General features: G+C 43.0%; 1 protein-coding gene across 4 annotated transcripts in view; it reads right to left on the reverse strand.

Annotated features, from left to right (window-relative positions):
• Window positions 1–20,908, reverse strand: part of LOC138982263 (neuronal acetylcholine receptor subunit alpha-10-like) — a 163,729-nt gene that overhangs the window by 14,040 nt on the left and 128,781 nt on the right. For 2 of the 4 annotated variants that reach the window (XM_070355505.1, XM_070355506.1), the window contains exons 2-3: window positions 8,842–8,942; window positions 1,881–2,035 (exon numbers count right to left, since the gene is read on the reverse strand). In XM_070355505.1, the coding sequence (XP_070211606.1) occupies window positions 1,881–2,035; window positions 8,842–8,893 (207 nt within the window). In that variant the 5' untranslated portion in view covers window positions 8,894–8,942. Of the gene's footprint in view, window positions 1–1,880; window positions 2,051–8,841; window positions 8,943–20,908 lie in introns of all 4 variants that reach the window. The other 2 variants (XM_070355503.1, XM_070355504.1) reach the window with 1 other exon arrangement.

Consider the following 20,908-nt stretch of genomic DNA (forward strand, 5'->3'; position numbering starts at 1 on the left):
ACAGGGGAAAAAAACATGGCTGATTTTAAGAGCAGAAAAAAGTTGTTAACGATCAAAGCAAAGCTACCTTTTAGCCTAACCCCCGCATGTTTCATGAATTTAATAGTTTCTGTTTATTATGAGGAAAAAGGGTGTGACTTTTAAAGTTATCGAAAAAGTTGCCAGAGAGTTTAACACGGTGAACTATCGCCCTGGGTCAGTGACGTCATATCCGTTGCTCACAGTTATGACATGAAACAATCCATTACTCTCCAAAGGATTTTTATCTTCGAGCCTAATCAGTTTCTGTCTTTTTTGTGGCAATACCACAAAGATGTTCTGCAGGTTGCCCGCATCCGTTAGATTAGATATACGTATTATGTATATTAAGGTGTTTTTCTGTGTGTGTGTGTGTGTGTGTGTGTGTGTGTGTGTGTGTGTGTGTGTGTGTGTGTGTGTGTGTGTGTGTGTGTGTAGGTGTGTGTAGGTGTGTGTGTGAGTGTGTGCGTGCGTGCGTCCGCGTGCGTGTGTGCCTGTGTGCGTGCGTGCGTGCGTGCGTGCGTACGTGCGTACGTGTGCGTGTATGTATGTGTGCGTACGTGCGTGCGCGGGTACACCAAGAAAGTTAGTGAATGTGTGTAGCGTCACTCTTTGTCTGTATTGTTTGTCGCTATTTTAAACTATCGCTTGTGTATAGTAAATTGATTTTCAAATAATTATTCGTCTTACATCTGTCTTCGATCATGTGCCTAGACAAAACGTGTAAAACATAATCAATGACGTGACTCTGACTTGACCCAAGTCAAGTGTATTCCAACACAGAAACTTAAGATCAGCAAATGGATACTTCATCCGCAACAACAATAACTGACATATTTTCCCCGTAACACAGGAAGCCCTCTCTTTCATTGCGTAAGTGCCCATGCGTGTGTGTGTTCGTCTGTATATCTATGCGCTCAATGTCCTGAGCCAGAACTGACGAAGAGGTAATGCCTATGGTTTCGTAGCTGTTCAATGGAGAAGGGGGGGGGGGGAGGTATCTGGTGGTGTCTTTTTTATGCCTCTGTGTGTGTGTGCGCGTGCATGAATGTCAGTGTGCTTGTCAGTGCGTTCATGCACTCACCACATCAATGATCTCAGCCAGGGCTGCCCCAAAAGTGACGTCAAGAGGCTCGTTGGCGGAGGGGGGGAGGGGGGCGTTTCATTTCTTAAGGGTGTCCATGCACTGAACGCATCAATGGTTTGAACGAGGACAGCCCAAATAGAAATGTAGATTGATCCGTCGTGGCTATTCAAAAAGGATGGTACCTGTGGTATGCCTGTGTGTCTGTTTGTCAATGAGCGTGCATGCGTGTGTTTGTCAGTTTGTCCATGCACTCACGAAACTAACGATCTGAGCCAGGGCAGGCTTCCAAAAATGGGACGTTTAGGGGCGCACTTGGTGTATGCATGTGTGCCTGTGAGCGTGCACACGTGTGTTTGTTATTGTTTCCATGCACAAACCACATCAATGATCTGAGCCAGGGTAGCCCAAAAAGTAACGTTAATAATGAGAGGTTCGCTGCGGCAGCTATTGAGGAAGGGGCGCACCTGTTTGCTGTCTCGCAGTCAGTGAGTCAGTGAGTGTGAATGTGTGTTTGTCAGTGTGCCCACCCTCTAACCACATAAATGATCTGAGCTACGACGGCCCAAAAAATAACGCTGAGGGGCTCGCTTGTTTAATGACAGTGTGTCGGTGGCCGTGCGTGCGTCTGTTTGTCAGTGTGTCCGTGCACTCATTACATCAATGATCAGTTTGAGCTAAGGCGGCCCAAAACATGACGCTGTGAGACTTGCTTGTTTAATGACATTGTGTCAGTCAGCGTGCGTGCGTGTGTTTGTCAGTGTGTCCATGCACTCACCACATCAATGATTTGAGCTAGGGCAGCCCCAAAGGTGACGTTGAGGGGCTCTGAGCTGTTGAGGGAGGGGCGCACCTGTTTGTTGTAGCGTGACATCAGGTCACGCACCAGTCGGTACTCGTCGTCACTGCCAAGGTTCACTGCGTGACTACCACCTGAAATCGTGAAACCTTGAGAGAAAATGGGAAAAGTAGAAAAAAACAACGAAAACAAAATAGTGAGTAAATACACATTTGTAGTCGCGTTTGACTGCGTGATATATACCTCTAAAGGTAAAAGAAAAAATATTAAACTATGCACACAAATTAACCAAAAGAATAAGTGAGAATTTTTTTTGTAACGGCTCAAAAGCACAAGAAAAATCACAGTGATATACGTTTGCTGTAGCGTGACTTCCAGATCATGCACCAGTCGGTACTCGTCGTCCTGGCAAAGGAGTTCTGCATGACGCATACCTGTCACTGTGGCTGTTTTTGTTTTTGTTTTAGATTTTTTGAGAAATTCAAGTTTTACGTCCTCACGGCAAAGCCATTAGGGGCATGTTCTCGGGTTTTAACCCGACTTTAGATGAGATACACAAGTGTATGCGTGTTTAGGTGGTATCAGCCATCTGCACTTATGGTAGAATGACCGAGGTCTTTTACGTGCCACTGTGGTGACACGGGGGTGGGAGATGGATACCGTCTCTGGGTCTGCACATAAGGTTGACCTGTGTCCGTCCCGGCCCGGATTCGAACCAGCGACCTTTCGATCACAAGTCCAGTGCTCTACCACCTGAGCTACCCGGGCCCCCTTTAGATTTTTTCCATCAAAACCGGAAGTTATCGGAGGGTAGCTTCTCCAATAGCCAGGTGTTTGAGATCACCGTCTTACGCCACCGAACAAGTCACAATTCGCATGTTAAGTGTTCACACACGTTGGCCTCAAAAAGTGACCTTTCGGCCACGACTGAAATGTTCATTTTGGCGCCATTTCTGAGCATTTGGACCCAGAATAGGCTACATCGTTTAAAAAAAGGGTTCATGAAACGGTACCTCACTTTTTCGGGTGAACTCATTTGATCTGAGAAACGACAATTGAAACGGTACCTCACTTTTTCGGGTGAACTCATTTGATCTGAGAAACGACAATTGTGTAAACCCATTTGTAAGGGTTAACAAACACACACACACACACACACACACACACACACACACACACACACACACACACACACACACACACACACACACACACTTCCTCAAATTTTCACTCGCACTGATTATTTCATCTTGATAAAACAAAAAATTGCACATTATCTTTTTTACAATGATAAGTAATCCTACCTCGGATTGAAATTCATACAGAGGGGTTAAAAACCCTATATTATCTTTATCGTTTTCTGTTTGTTTTCATTATAAAATGTCCAGACTTTTAAATGAGGCCAAGATCGGCCTGCACATTAAGTAAACTATGCGCATTCACCAGCTCAGGCCCATAACAAACGGGATTCAACGTGAAATAAACTCCGTATTCATACACTCCAGACCTACAAAAAACCCATCTACGCTGATTCCAAGATGAAAATCTCCGCAGCCTCGTATTCATTCATATCTCGCGAGACTTCTTGAGAGGGACGGTCGAGATCTTTGCCGCATCAGAGGCAAGTGGAAATAAACTACATGTGTACTCACAAGTGTAAAATTACTTGTCGAAAGTCAGCCAAGTTTTAAACTTTTCCAATTTGTTTCATGCCCGTGGACCTGAATTGCCCTCCTTTGGGCGAGTTATTTACGACATTCCGGTCAGACACACTGTCGCGTCTTTGAAGATTGAGAAGTTCCAGAAATCTTCATCCTATCCCATCAAAATATAAACACAAATATATCTACTCGCCAAAGCACACGGGGATAGACACAAATGCGTGCACGCTGACGCAAATATGGTATCGATTAATGCGTCCCACAAACAAACGTTACTTACATATACATACTGACTCAGAGACGCAGACAAAGACACATTGACCCATATAGACGCAGTATTTGCAAACGCACTCGGAAATATAAAAAAAAATTGACATACGCGTGCGCGCTGACGCATTTTTAATTGTTCCCGAACACACCTTATTCTTGCAGACACAGACTCTGAGATGCAGTCACAGACACAATGATATGTACGAAGGCTTTTTTTCTAATCACCAACGCATACGGAGATGGATAAACGCGTACGGACTGACGCAAATACGTATCTATTTAAGCGTCCCCCAAGCACACATTTACTTGCGTCAGACAGACAAAGACACACTGACACATATAATACGCAGGAACGCAAACATTTCTAATCAACGTCGCAAGAGGAGGTAGCTCGATTGCGGATGCAAATACGCATACACATATTAATGCGTCCCACAAACACATGTTACTTAGGGACTCCGGGACGCAGACACAGACACACTGACACACATACGCAGGAACACCCAGACAGGGAGGCTAAAAACGATCTATGTAAACGCAAAAGACAACATGTATCTTCTGCCACTGCCCAGCGCAGTCTAGTCCAGCGATCACATTTTGAATGTACAGGTTGGCCACTTTTTTTCTTCCCTTTTTGTTCGTCTTGTTTTGTTATTGCCGTTGCTGTGTGATTGTTATTGTTATTTATTTGTTTACTTTTTTACTCGTTTATTGGTGGGGGTCGGGTGTTTTGGCTGATCTTAATATTCTCAAGGCGTATTATCGTAGGACACAAGATGGTTGTAGTTGTTGTTGTTGTTGTTGTTGTTGTTGTTGTGGTGGTGGTGGATGAGATTGGAGGGGGTGAGATGGGAGGGGGCGAGTCACCGGAAAATGTCAATCGCTATCACTGCAGAACACCCCCGAGCAACTGCAACATGCTTCGATTGTTTTGGATATTCGCCAGATCCCGAGGAGCGGCAAATGGAGTTTGAGCCCACTGGGTGTGTTTATCAGTGTAGTCATCTAGTTAATTGTCTCCCATGCTGCGTATTGCGTTTGCATGCAACTTTCCTGAGTGCACTTCTGAATGGCAGACGAGTCTGGGTTTACTGTTCTGCAAGTACTGGTTTTATGTTTTCTGGGAATAAAGCGCACTGCGATAACGAAGACTGATTCAGTCTTCACGTATGATAGTGACGGCATCTTGTATTGTGTAAATGTAGATTGTATACCTTCTTTATTCGTTTGTACAGTTTGGGTTTCTGTTACATTCGGTTATTCTCGAACCCTCCCATATACCTATGTATTCACTGATAACGCGCACCCATGCACTTGTAACAGGAACACAGAAACGAACACACGCAGACAATGACACTCATAGACAGACAGACACACACACAGCCTGTCAGGCACATACACAGCCCCCCCCCCCCCACACACACACACACACACACATGCGCGCATGCACGCGCGCTCGCACACACATACACGCTCACACACACACACAGAAACAAAGACAGAGAAACAGACAGACACGCATACACACACTCGCATACACACACACACACGCATACACGCACACACACACACACACACGCACGAGCGCGCACACACACACACACACACACACATACAAACACACACACACACACACACACACACACACACACACTTAGACATTCTTTGTCTCCCCAACTCTCTCTCTCTCTCTCTCTCTCTCTCTCTCTCTCTCTCTCTTTATCTCTCTCTCTCTCTCTCTCTCTCTCACTCTCTCTCTCTCACAAAAGTCAAAAGTCTCTCTCTGTTTCAAAAACATGTGTACACGGCCACACACACAAAAAAAGGTTTGCTATAAGGCATTAATTTACACCTGTGTAAAACCAGCCCTTTTCTACCCTCCACACAATTTATACTCTTAGCTAGCTCCCACAACACACTTAACATCTGCAATTCAGTGCAGCCGTTACCTACGAACTACTGCGATTTATATCTCAACATCACTCAAGCTGCTTTCATCTCAATCGTCTCGCGCAAGACAAGCACACAGAACGCGTGTCGAAAAACAGAGCTACCCCCTAAGCTATTTAGTCTTTTTTTATCAGAAGGATCTCGGTTATTTTGGCACTTTACGCCTAAAGAGATGGAAGTATGTGTGTGATCTGTAGAAAGTTTAATGTCACACGTCTTTCCTTCTTTGCCACTACTAAAGCAAACGTGTGCAAGATTGTATGTTACACGCTTTGGAGCATGTGCAAGAACGGATTCAAACTCGAAATCGTCCCTCCAAAAGCCCAAACATACACACAACTTCATTTCTCCTGCTGTTATCGTTTCTTCTCTTTACAAATTCTTCAACGCTGAGAATACTGAAAACGGCATCCCAGACGACAGTACTGTTTCCATACGCGAATTTAGCTGCCCTTGGAAATTGGCTCGCTCACGAGGCCTGTTGGTATGAATCTAGAAGGACAGAGTTATGTACTGACATGACAAAGATCCCGAAAAGAACATGTAGACACAGAAAGACGTCATGAAGAATGCGATGCTTCAAAGGATACAGACTGTGACGATGACTCTGACGTCATTCACACATACCGAGACGTCATTTATAGTTGTTCGGTCACTTCCGTCAAAACGTAAATCTCTTCATAATGGCTGCCACTGTGTTCAGATTTGTCAAGCGTGAGTACGCAAAACGTGTTTGTTCTCTCCTCTGTTGAAGCTGTGAGACCGGCATAAATGCTATTCAGACTTGGTCGTGTGACAGAGTTTTCTTCCACACTCGATTAGCTGATGTCTGACGGCTTCGTTAGACAATCAACGTAATCTCGTGTGGAATAAAACATCTGTCTCACGACCAAGTCTGAATAGCAGGTAATGTTAAGAGGGTGGAGAAAGCTTACGAATTCCACGAACAAATAGGAAAGAGATTCTCCATTCCAGTGAACAAAGAGCGATGCAAAAAATATTGATCAATCAATCAATTTGTCAATCAATAAATCAATCATTCAACCGATCAAAAAAGTAATAATGTCAGATATTCGGAGGTGAACAAAAGGTAAAAATAATCAAACTGCACACGGGGGGCGGGGGGGGGGGGGGGGGTATGGGGGCGTGTGTGTGCTTACATTCAACTTGAATATTTCATTTTGTTAAATGTAAATATGCTCGTCGTCACAAATAACAAGCATGTGTACAGTGTGTGTGTGTGTGTGTGTGTGTGTGAGTGGGTGTGTATGCGCGCGCGTGTGTGTGTGTGTGTGCGCGCGCGCGCGTGTGTGCGGTTGTGTGTGTGTTCGTGTGTGTGTGTGTTCGTGTGTGTATGTGTGCGTGCGCGCGTTCGCATGTGTATGCGTGCGCGCGTGTGGGTGTTTTGAGTGCTTGTGTGTGTGCGTGCGTGCGCTAGCATTTGTGCTCTTTCCAGTGTTTGTCTGTGTATTTAACGTTAACTCGGTTTCTGGTGCGTGCAGTTGCATTTGACGGGGACAGAGATTCTGCTTGCATCGAATGTTTACATCCACAAGACGTTTTACGTCTCTCGCTCTTTCATTCACAGGTTTTTCCAAGACTTCATTTCGGTGTCAAAACACGCGGACAATTTTAAGAAAAAAGAAGAAAAAAACTAACAACAAAACATGCAGAAAAACACAAACTGAAGAAAAGAGAAAATTCAAACAAATGTTGCTGTTGGGGTGAGCTTGCACTTTGCAAAATAAAGATCCTTGGCGAATCAGTTCCTGCATCAACGCTAGTTTCCTTCCAGTAAAGATCATCTACTAAAGTCACCATTGATTTTTCAAGGATTGTACAGGGTGGCCGTCACAACTTCTACATGCGTTCAGCGAAGTACTTCAAGTTTGGTGTACATTATGGGCAGAATATACCTGCGCAGTTTCAGCGGCACAGACGACGCACTGCATATTATTAATGCCGCGATAGAGATAATGACGAGTACTTGGCTTGTTTTCTTTTCATGCAACGTGTAGCGGGCTGGGATAATCTGCAGTGCGTCGTCTGACCTGCTGAAGTTACATAGGTGAGCGCCAGGCCTTAGGGGCAAATTATACCTGCGTAGAGTCAGCGGCGCTGCATGCTGCGATAGGGATTATGACGAGTACTTGGCCTGTTTTCTTATCACGCAACGTGTATCGGGCTTGAAAAAAAAAGAATTACCTCAACAATCTGCAGTGCGTCGTCTGTGCCGCTGACTCTGCGCAGATGTAATTTGCCCCTTACCTTCACATGAGCGATGACATGTTCACAACGTTTCAACTTTGAAGGTCAACTGGGTTATTGCCTTTTCAAAAATATATGTCGAATTCGGTAATAGACTCAATAATACGAGGTTTGACATTGAGCACTAGCCACACTCACCCGATGTAAACCCTCAAGACTCCTTGTAATTGTTGTTTCAATTCAAAGATTTTCGGAGGCTGGTTTTTCTATACAAGGCTCTGCAGATAACTCCAAAGGTAAAAATCTGGAGGGTTAAATAAGATTAGTGTGGCTTCCATTCAGTGTCAAACCTCGTACTCTCTAGCGAGTCATCCCCGATTTGGAAATATATTTTTGAAAGGGCATAAAAGTCAATACACACTTGAAACTTTGTGAATTGAACGCATCATCACTCCGCTGAAGGTAATGTACACCAAATATAAAGTGATTCGCTGAACACGTGCCATGTAGGACTTAATACACCTTTTGAGGTGGCATTTTGGGGGGTCATCTTATACCGTGGACAATTTGTATCTTCGGCTTGGGCACATTTTACATCTCTGCAGCCTGTGTGCTTTCTGTGTAGAGTAGTAACTGCTTCGTAACTAATTTTGTAACTGATACTTATGGAATTATGTGAAATGAATTTAGTTACAGATTATCAGTCTGCGAAGAAAGCAAAGAAAGCAAAACCAAGGGCAAAAATGTAACTTATTTGAATTAAGAAAATTGGAAAATGTTTGGTGTTTGCGATGTATCTGCAAACCGAGAAACAACCTCTGTGATGCTGTGCAAAAGTCGCCTCTACTTACCGAATATACAGACGAGCAGGAAGCATATTCCGATGTGCGTAGTGGTATCCATAATGACTTGCTTCAACGGTCAGTACTTTAGTGTTCCTGGTGGGTCAAATCTGAAAGGAATAAGAAAGAAGGTTAGCACAGGGCACTGCTTCTCTCTCTCTCTCTCTCTCTCTCTCTCTCTCTAACAAAATCCCCCCGTCGTTGCTTAAATTAGCCCTACCGTACATAGTGGAATCCCTAACGTATGTGTATAATCTTTGCATTGAACAAAATATTTTTCCTGATGCATTTAAAACGGCAAAGGTCGTTCCACTTCCTAAAAATAAAGATATGTCTGACCCTAATAACTTCAGGCCAATTTCATTGCTTCCTATTTTATCAAAGCCTTTAGAGAAGCACATCCAGAAGAATCTTCTGAACTACATGGAAAGGTACAAATTATTTCACAACTTTCAATCTGGGTTTCGTCCGAAACATTCCTGTAGTACAGCTCTTTCATCACTATGTGATAACTGGCTATCGGCAATTAATCGTTCGGACATATCAGGGGCTGTATTTCTTGATTTTAAGAAAGCTTTTGATCTTGTAGATCACACATTACTTTTACATAAACTCGCATTGTACGTGAACAATCCCGCAACGTGTTCATTCTTTAAATCATATCTTGTCAACAGAACACAGTATGTTTCTATAAACGGTAAAACATCTCCCAAAGGATGTTTAAAGAGTGGAGTCCCCCAGGGGTCAGTTTTAGGGCCTATCTTGTTTTGTGTATTCATTAATGACCTCCCCCTTCATATATCTAATTCCAAAGTTAAAACGGAATTTTTTGCAGATGATTCGACGCTTCACACAAGCTGTAGGACTGTTCAAGAAATTGAAATTTCCTTACAGTCTAGTCTGAATGAAGTCAATAGTTGGTGTAACCAGAATTGTATGATAGTGCACCCAGGAAAGACAAAAAGCATGATTATTACAACAAGACAAAAACACCAGTCACGACCTCTTAAGTTAAATCTTTCTCTGGAATCACAACCTGTTCAGCAGGTAACGGAACATCGTGTTTTGGGTGTGATAGTCGATCAAGAATTAAAATGGCAATCTCATGTACATTATATTTGTCAAAAAGTATCCAAGAATTTGTTTCTGCTATCAAAGTTAAAGCAATATGTCGATATCGCAACACTAAAACTATTTTATCATGCCCACATCTTATCCCATATTAATTACGCATCAACTCTTTGGGATGGCGTCTCTGATATTCACATGAAAAAATTAAACTCTCTACATCGTCGGGCAGCTAAAATCATGGTAAATGGTCCACAATTATCAGCTGATTTGAAGTTAAAGAATCTAAACTACCTGCCGCTAGTTAAACAGTTACAGTTTAATAAGACTGTAATGATGTATAAAGTATATCATGGCGAAGTGCCCATCTATATTCAGGACCTATTTCACAGAGTCACCGAAAGGTACGGGTCTATCAATTTTCTACCACCAATACCCAGGATTGATTTGTTCAAAACTAGTCAAGCCTTCTCTGGCGCTATGGTGTGGAACTCCATTCCGTCTGTAATAAGATCATTAACCTCACTAAAGAGTTTTAAACAAGCTCTGCATAATCATTTTATGTCTACCTAGTTGGCTATACTAGTCTTAACACGTGCAAGTAGCTGTCAACAATTGGCAAAGCTTTATGAATTACACAAATATGTTCTTTATTATATGTATTATGTGGAATTTATGTTGCGATTTTCCATCATCACTTCATCATCATCATCATCATCATCATCATCATCATCATCATCATCATCATCATCATCATCATCATCATCATCATCATTATCATTTACACCATATAATCATTATTAGCAATTGTGTAAACGTTGGTATCGTGTGAATTTTACCGTCGATCACTTTCCATGTGTTAACAAGTTGCATGTTTCGCTTTCGATTTGTATGTTGCTTACTTTGCCATTTTATTGTTTATGTTTATTTGCTTGTTTGCTTACTTGTCGATTGTTTGCTGGTTCGTCCGTTTACTTTGTTTATTTGTCATGTTGCTTTACTTGTTTATCATTTATTAGATATTTGTATTAGAAGTAAGGACCGGTTGTAAGAAAAGGCGTCGCCTTAAACCTCTATCCTTGAAAAATAAAGTTCCATCATCATCATCATCATCATCTCTCTCTCTCTCTCTCTCTTTTTACATGTATCTTGCTTAAATAAACTTTGTCTCCGAAGCCCCGAAGCTACTCCCGCCCCCTAGATCACTACCCCCCCCCCCCTTAATCCCCTACCTATTATCTATCCCCTCCCTCCCTCACGTACTTATAGTTCCTACCTGACCCCTTTCCTCTAGGTACCTTTCATCCCTTCCCCCCTTACGTATATCTGCGTGACACGCCAGTTTAATGTATCTATACAAACTAAATGAAACACTTTTTTTTTATTCAATGCAGTGCTTACTCCCTTAGCTGAATTAATTTTGCTAAGGGACACAGGTGCCGTCCTCAGCCAAAAATGTCACAATCAGCTGACGCACACTTGATTTCTGGCATGTGCCACGAGGATGGATGTTCTTATACCATGTAAAACCGTGCCCGAATCAAATATAACCAAATTAATTTGCAAGATAGTTTATTCGTCGAGGGTGGCAGCTTTAACGTACGCTGCAGTCAGTGTGCGCGTGTGTATGTTTGCGTGCGTGTTCAAGTGTGTGTGTGTGTGTAAAATTGTGAGAGAAGATGAGAGAGAAAAAACACGCTTTTGAACATGCATTGCAATCTTCTGTTGGAGTGGTAAGGTACACCAAAAACGTACACTGCCTGGTTCAACCTAAAGCACTGACGTACCTGAACTTTTTACCCGTAACCTAACTAAGCATAACTGTTGCTGGCAGCTTGATGAAATTACGCGCGTTGCCTTTACCGCTCGATGAGACTGTTTAACGAGCAACGCAGCATACCAGAAATTCTGACCAGCTTAACTTAAAGGAACATTAAATTTTCTTTTCCATCTTGTAAATCACCATCAATCCGTCCAGGCTTGTACATGTGACAAGATCGAGCATCCCTCAACTTAGACGCATCCCGAGAATCTTCAGCCTGACTCATTTCTGTGCAGACTAGCCATTGTTTATATACATATAAATTCCAAAAATGATACCACCGTTAACCTGCAAAACCAATTCCGACAAAAATCTGACCCTGTAAAGGAAGCAATCAGATTGTTGTTGGTTGTTGTTGCTTTTTTTGAACGGGTCAAAGCGGAAAGGTTTTCTTATACCATGTATAAGGCTGGGTAGATATGGGGTGGTAAGCAGAACTGTTTTCATGAGAAGGACTATGCCTTCAAAGGTAAGAAAGGGGTCTAATAAGGATTTCTTGGAGGACTATGGATTTTGTGGATTACCATCAGGTCGAATTCTTAGGGGTTTAGCGTGCTAGTAAACACACGAATGATGGTTCTTGTGTGCCTTTTAGCTTTGTCTTTATCCTGTTTAATATTAGGACTTCTGTTCGCGCGTATGTGTGTTATTGATTGTTTGGCTAACATTTTTGGAATGCATTTTTAGCAGGACAACCCTAATGTATTCGCTGTTAGAAGCTGCGATGGAAAGTACAGTATTAGTGTATATTGCAATGGCAATAGGTTTTATATATCTCCCTCCCCCATCCCCCCCCACCTCTCTCTCTCTCTCTCTCTCTCTCTCTCTCTCTCTCTCTCTCTCTCTCTCTCTCTCTCTCTCTCTCTTTCTTTCTAGCGCGCGCCCATGAGCTGTTTCTTTTGCAGTCACGATCTGGCACTATACCTCCGCGGTCCAACCTTCCACACACATAATTATATAAATATGCATATCCAACCTCAAGGATGTTGAAATGATAATTACATGAACATACACACAAAAACTGAACTAATCTGACCGTGGTTTAATTAATCCTCACCACAAACACACACACACACACACACACACACACACACACACACACACGCACGTACGCACGCCTGCCTGCCCGCACGCACGCACCCACGCACACACACGCACACACACACACACATACACGCACGCACGCACACACACGCACACACACACACACACGCACACACACACACATACACACACACACATACACACGCACGAACACACACACACACACACACACACACACACACACTTACACACACACATCTGTTTAATATCTGTCGTCCGAAGTCATAAAATGAAACAATTAAGGCAGAGAATACAACCTTAACAAACGAAAATCAAAGATTACGAAAAATCATCAAAACAAACATGTATAACAAATATATAACGCAGTTTTGCATGTATGTGAGTCTGAGTTTCTGTTTGCCATTGTATGAGCTTGCGTATCTTAATCTGTGTTCGACTCCAGAACTTATCTGCTAGCAATCTTTCTTCCTCTTTTTTTTCTCCAAAGCAAACGACAATGATATGATTTATAGCGAAAGAGTTGGAACGATTAAGTTTGGATTTGCGCATCAAGCCGGTTTTAGCAACGACGTTTGGCAGACGCCGACAGAAAATCGTGTTCCCGCATTCACGTCAGCGGTTGGGATTTCAAAGGAGAACAAGAAAGCCAGACTTATTGACAAAACGGCCAAATTTCAAAATCGATAATTCTGCGGCGGTCTTTGAAACACGAGCTCCAACTGCCTTTCAAGGAAAAATGATTTACAGCAATCGAAAGTTTACCCCCATGCCACTGATCCCATCACTGGCGGCTCAGGGTCCGTATCTCAGTGATCGGGGTAACTGCGGCCCCTACGGGTGACGACCGAGAAGCAGAGTCGACGTGATATGGCGGCCGATGTTTGGCTGGTCGGGAATTAAAGCCCTGGGCGAAGCGAGCCTGGAGACTTTGGCTTGCAATCAATGGAGTAAATCAAGCCCCCAAAGTCCCTAATGCTTTACCAAACACGTCCCCCTGTGACCTTCGCCAAAGAGTCTTTTCTCTCTTTAGAAAAGTCGGACTGGACAACCCAGCGTGCCTGTTTGTCTGTCTTCAAGTCTGGCTGGTAGGACTTGAAGCTCCTGTCATGTCTTTTCAAAGTCTCTGTGGATTTAAGAAAGATGTCGAAATTGCGGGCTTACTTACCGGAATTAACAGAAAAGAGCAGGGAGAGGTTTTTAAACAAACACTGAAGAGCAGAAGGGAGACGGCGAGGAGATCGAGAGAGGGGGGAGGCGGAGAGAGGGGGGAGGAGGAGAGAGGGGATGGGGTGGAGAGGGACAGAATAAAATATAGAATGGGAGTAGGAAGTCAGGTGGTAACGACAGAGAGATAGATGGGGACGGTAACAACTGAAAATGACGCTGACTGCATGACTAACTGACCAATGGACAGACACACGGACAGACACAAGAATGGGCGTACCAGTGGTCGGATGAACTAAAATATTTGCAAGGATAAAACAAGCATTCTAAAAACTGATGATCTTTGAGATATCGTTTCACTCAAAATGTGTTCATATTCTAAACACTGAATATGTTCCACAGCGAACCGCGGCTGTGCAAGAATCATCGACTGGCCAACAACAATTACTGCATTCTATCGATATGAAGCTCATAATGCAATTTTTTTAAAAAACCAGCAGGCAAGACCATGAACTTTATATATTCTCAAGAAAATGTTAACAAATATCTCAAAAACAACAGCATCAAAACCTCAAAATCGAAAACACAACAACAGCAACAACAGCAGCAACAATAACAACTACACCACCACCATCAACGACAACAACAACATCAACAACACGTACCAACACAGAAAATCAAAGCATAACAATATTCAACAAAACGTCACATAAAACCAAGTTCATAAAATAATCTGCCACTAGTCTAACAGGTAAACTGATATCACACTACAACAAATTCTAACCGATCTCCTCTCTGGTTCAGTGAACGAAAATCCCTTTTCCCATGAGCTCCCACAAGCAAATATTAAACACCACATTGCGTCTGCTTACCAAAGCCGTTTAAAATACCCATAAAAAGCAAACAAATCCACTATTACTTTCTGTATGGTCACATCAATCTCACACCAGAAAATAAATAAAAAACCTCCCATCGATCACTTTCTGTACGATCACACCAAATGCAAATGAACATTGTCAATCATGTTCTGTAAAGGTGACATCGAACTCACACCAAAAGCAAAACAAAACCCTCCCCTCAAACACGTTCTGTACGATCACACGAAAGTGCAAAAGAAAACTCTCTAAAATTGTGTGTAACGTCACACTGAACTCACATCAAAAATAAAATAAAACCCTACCCTCTATCACTTTCTGGAATGTCAAACTGTGACTAAACTCGCATCAAACGCGAAAGAACCCCACTTCTATCTCTTTCTGTAAGATCACACCAAACGCAAAAAAACTCTTCCTTCTATCACTTTCTGTAAGATCACACCGGCACCAAACGCAAAAAAACTCTTCCTTCTATCACTTTCTGTAAGATCACACCAAACGCAAAAAAAACCTCTCCCTTCTATCACTTTTTGTAAGATCACACCAAACGCAAAAATAACCCTCTCCCTTCTATCACTTTCTGTAAGATCACCACTATAAAAGCAAAAAGAAAAGAAAAGAAACAACATTTCCATCACGCTCTATAAGGTAAGGTCACACCGAACCCACACCAAAAGGCACTATACCGATGGCAACGGCTTTCATTGGGCTACTAGGTTACAGACACCTCTTTGCTCTAGTCACTATTTCCCCCACTCTATAATGCGATAAAGAGAAAATGTCGGAGCTAGGTTCACTTTCTAATCGTTAGCTGTCCATCCCCAGGATCTGTCTACATCTGCGGGTCTGAGAGAACCTGGACTCTGGCCAAAATATTGGCCTATCAAAAAGCGCTAGAGTGTCTTGCTGCGGCGCTGCAATTTATGTGATGCGGGACAGTGATATGGCGGAATATGATGCGTGGCGTGACTACTGACGACGAAGGAGAAAAATGAGTGTCCGTGGTGTTTGGGATGGGCTGGGGAGAGGAGGGTGGCGGAGGAGGGATATCAAGGGGAAGGAGATGGGGATATGAGAGAGTGAGATACGGAAAGAGAGAGAGAGAGAGAGAGAGAGAGAGAGAGAGAGAGAGAGAGTTATGCATTTGAATATGATTAAAAACAATCTATATTTGGAGCTTTAAACTGCAAGAGCGAAGAAGAATGAAGGCAGGCATCACAAAGTTCAGGGAGTGTGGGCGCACGGACACACACACACACACACACACTGACACACGCAGGTCAAACACAGCTGGCAATCTCTCCCTCTTTCTGCATAATCCTTCTCTATGTCTTCCTGTCTCTGTGTGTCACGGTCTGCGCCTCCGATTCTGATTCTGCCCCCCCCCCTCCGACACCCACCCACTCCCGCACTACCTCCGCTACGGTGTTTGTCGTTTTGTCCGCTGTACAGAACACATACATTATACCTTCAGTGCACATTGATCTCTTCTCCCCTCATCCCTACACCAATATTCTCCGGCTAACCGCACCCTCACCCCAAACCTTCCAACCAATACCACCACTATTTTACTTGCATGGTAGCCATCACTTGCCGTCTGACTGGCCATCCTATACAAATGTTTAATCACTCAAGCACTGTACTAAACCAGGGTGAAGAAATGTACTCTGGAGGATACAATGCAAAAGTGATGGCCACCGTGCATCGGCAAAGCCATTTAGTCCCTTTCCCTGTCACAATTTGTTGGCCAGGCCATGATTTTACTGTCTATGGGAGAGGCCCGACCAAGAAGGGCAGTTTTTGTAACCAGTAACCCCTTCGGTTAAAATCTTCTGATGACAAGAACACTATTAAAAAGAAGTGTACCGTTTATGCATGTGTAATTTATTTTTCCTTACAATAGTTCTTTTGCTATAATCTGTCCCTTTTTCAGTGGTTTATTGTTGCTGTTGCTGTTTTTTGTTTTGTTTTTGTTTTTTTTAAGTTTGGCAGTTTGGTTTGTTTGGTTTGGTTTGGTTCAATTTGGTTTGGTTTTCAGAGAGCCCTCTTTCGAACAGCATCTTCCTTTCGTGAAATGTTATGAAATGGAAATGTTTCTAGTATTGTGTATACATTCACATCTCGGACCACAAAGACACGCTTTCTTACCAGTATCGCTTTCAAGAGCAACATTCTTATAACAAAGACACGCTTTCTTACCAGTATCGCTTTCAAGAGCAACATTCTTATAACAAAGACACTCTTTCTCGCCCCAAATCTCGCACTTTTGTTCAACTATTCTTTTAGATTTTCTCCCGACAAGTCCACTTTCCTACAGAGAGTGTCCAGCACGGGAAAGTACACCAGAGGGACTGCTCTCCCGGTGTGACGATGACATCTTGGCCCCGTGGTCAAATTACGATTCTTGGCCTCGTTGATGTTGTATAAACTCCACACTGAACAAAAAAAAACACCCTTCGATAGTACTGATGAGCGACCTTGGTTACTTTAAATTCATGGGGCCAAATTTGCCCAACCAATTTTTTGTATTTAACTTGGAAATTTGATTCATCCTAAAATGTTTCCCTTCTCAACCACTCGGTACACGTTTTCGAAGAAATCGATTTTTGGACCAATTTTCTTCACATGCAAAAAACTGACATGCGTTTCGTCCTTAAATAATTTCACTTCATTATTTTTACCAGGAAACAACATTTCAGTCTCGAGTATATATCGAGGGGGTAATGTGACCACGGGGCCAAGATGTCATCGTCACACCGGTCATGATTTGAGAACCGAAGGCACGTACGTTTTCCTCCCACACACATACCCCGAAGTACTGACGGATTATTGGAGGTCGCCGGCTGGAACATGGGCAGTCTTTTCCAATAAAACTTCGTTTTTCAACAACTGATGGTGAGTTGACGTCCCAGTGGAGTACGACAGACAGGAGGGAAATCTGAGAGACCCCCGTGATCTGTGATAATGTACATACTGTTGTCACGTTTAATTACAACACAAAATGAGGCCATGATGTCAACTGACCGACATCCAAAGTCTCTGTGGAATATCCTTCTGTTTGTAATGGTTTTGACCAACATCAGAGGCATCGGAAAAATACATTCGTGTTCTGTCATGATTTAGATGCTGCCGTATCGTTTGGTTATTACCGTTATGCGCCCGTTCTGTCAACCGACGTACATAACACAATCACTCCAGAAGATCTTTCATTTCGGGTTGATTTATAACGCACAGGAATTGAATGTGCTCTCTGATTATTGGGATACCACCATCACGTTTGATAACTAAACCGACCGTTAAGACCAGTGACGTGAAACAGTCTCTTGAATCATCAATCTGTTAGTCACGATTTTCCAGTAATACCTCGTTTTCTAACACTTTGCTGATGACGAGTTAGATCAATCTAAAAGATCTCAGGTTCTGGAATGATTTAGAAACTGTTGTCACGGTTGAGTACTGCTTCACAAAATACCACCGTTATGTCAACTAGCGTACATTAAAGCAGTCTCTCAGGATTACCCTTGTGTTCGTCATGATTTATGTCGGACAGGCGAGAAATTTGAAGGACCCTGCGTTCTGCAACGATTAAGGTACTGATTTGGATACAGGATTCACGCTTCATTACCTGCTACCAAAATGCGACCGTAGTGTTAACTGACCTACATAAAACGGTTTCTCTTGAATATCATCCTCTTTGTCGTGAGTTGTGACTAACAGGAGATGCAATGTACGAACACTGTTTATTCAGATACGGTTGCCATGTTTGATTACCACACTGACTGATAATTCAACAGACGCGCAAGATAAGAGTCTCGCAGGGCCACCCTTTTGCGTGTCGGGTTTTACTGGCAATTTTCATGATTATTTTTGACTATGAGAAGGAGAGTGGTTCTGTATGGTCTGACTACACACACACACACACACACACACACACACACACACACACACACACACACACACACACACACAAACACGCACACACACACACACACACACACACACACACGACGTTCAGCGGCGTGGACAAAAAGATAGAGGTCTGAATAATTTGTCAGTTGAGAGCATAAGAATGTTGTCTGTTCAGCTCAGGTCATAGCAAATTAAAGCATTTTAAGAGGAGGGGGTATTGGTACTGGGGGAAGGGACTCAACTTACCAGTCCGGTGGTTTTCGAGTAGAATAGTTGTATTTCTCTTTCTCTTTGTTATTTTTATTTTTATTATTTTTATTATTTGGACAACTGTGCCTCTCGCCCAATAACAACTTTTAGCAGTATCCGAGTTTTCCATGAAAACAACAAAGAAATGGGTTTTTTTCCTAAATAACTGGTTTTCTTTTTCACATCATTTAAGAATGGCACGGCGCCTTGCTTATTTTCGTACAACTGCTGTTCGTGTTTGTTTCCTGTCAGTATCAGTCAGGATAGAACTGTCCCTGACGTTGTTGTAATTCGCTGCTGACACGCTCCCGAACGGTGGTATGGTGTCTCCTGTACTGTAAGTCGTTATTATTCATCCTCTCGCAATGTCAGAATATACTGACTGTTTCCTTTTACGCGGAGGCTTTGGGTGTAGGCGCTATTTTCTTTTATGAAGGCGTTTTGGTGGTATTACTGCTGTGTTCTAGTTTGCTCATGACACGTTTTCGTGCTACTAGATTCGATCGACGTGTACGGAAAATAATGTTCACGGCTCACTTTTCCCTCCCAATTGAGTTGATGAGATGCCCGATAGCATTGTTGTCTACTTTTATGTTCCAATCATAACGCGAACAAATCTGCTTCAAGCCAGAAGTCGTTGAGAGTTGAAAGGGGGTTATGTGTGCCTTATTTCATCCCTTTGATGACATTCAAATCACTGTCCTGTAAAAATTGGTTCTGGTGTTCTTCTAAAGCAAGAGATCTAGAAGAACACGTCTTTAAGGCAAAAGTACTTTCGTAGAATCAAATTAGACGACATGATCGGTGGCAATTGTGACATTTCGAGAAGTGTCAACATCTTTCTCTTCTAGGTAAACTAACCAAAGAGTTAGCCTCTACCCTCGTCCATTGAATACCAAGCATCCTACCGACCATTACCCCCCAAGTCCAGTTGTCAATCAGACTTACAGACCGCAGACCTTTACCGCTGATCGGGGGGCACAAAGGGTGCGGGCCAAGAAGGGTGCCTTAGTCTGGTTTGGTTCCAGACAGCTCCAGAGTGACGCGTGACACTAACAATGCCAGCGGTCAAAGAGGAACGCCTTGAGACGAGCACGAATGGTTTGCAGGTCGAAAGCTTTCTCTAAATCGTTTGTTTCCCCATTTTCTCTTCGTGAAGGTCCACTGCTAGAAAATGCTGGGCCGTTCTTTGGGATCTTTTGAGAAAGATGGCTCCCAAGAGGGCAGCGACCCGCTAAACCTTTCTTTTTCCCGAAGAATGTAATTGTTGGCTTTGTTAGCGAAAGCACGGTTGAGCTATAAAAGTCGCGCCTACAAAAGTCTTATTTTTAATGCACCAGATCAAGGTCACAATACCTGACATACATGACATAAGCTCGAACGACAAAAGCTCGAACGACAAAATCTCGAACGACAAATGCTCGAATGGACAAATGCTCGACGCGACAAAAGCTCGACGCGACATATGCTCGAACGACAAATGCTCGAATGGACAAATGCTCGACGCGACAAAAGCTCGACGCGACATATGCTCGAACGACAAATGCTCGAATGAACAAATGCTCGACGCGACAAAAGCTCGATGCGATAAAAGCTCGAATGGACATAAGCTCGACGCGACAAAAGATCGAACGTGTCTGTGCGTGTCCTTCTCGGTGTTATTTTGCCTGTCTGTTTATTTTGTGTTATTTTAAAATATGTCTGAGAGAGAGCTCAAGAGCTCGAGAGAGAGCTCGAGAGAGAGAGAGAGAGAGAGAGAGAGAGAGAGAGAGAGAGAGAGAGAGAGAGAGAGAGAGAGAGAGAGAGAGAGAGAGAGAGAGAGAGAGAGAGAGAGAGAGAGAGAGAATAGAAGAACAAAAAGAACGAAGAGAAAAAAGAAGGGGGAAGATCGTGTCGGGGTTTAGATTTGTCAATGTTATCATTT

This window comes from Littorina saxatilis, linkage group LG12 (assembly GCF_037325665.1).
Source record: "Littorina saxatilis isolate snail1 linkage group LG12, US_GU_Lsax_2.0, whole genome shotgun sequence".
NCBI lineage: Eukaryota > Metazoa > Mollusca > Gastropoda > Littorinimorpha > Littorinidae > Littorina > Littorina saxatilis.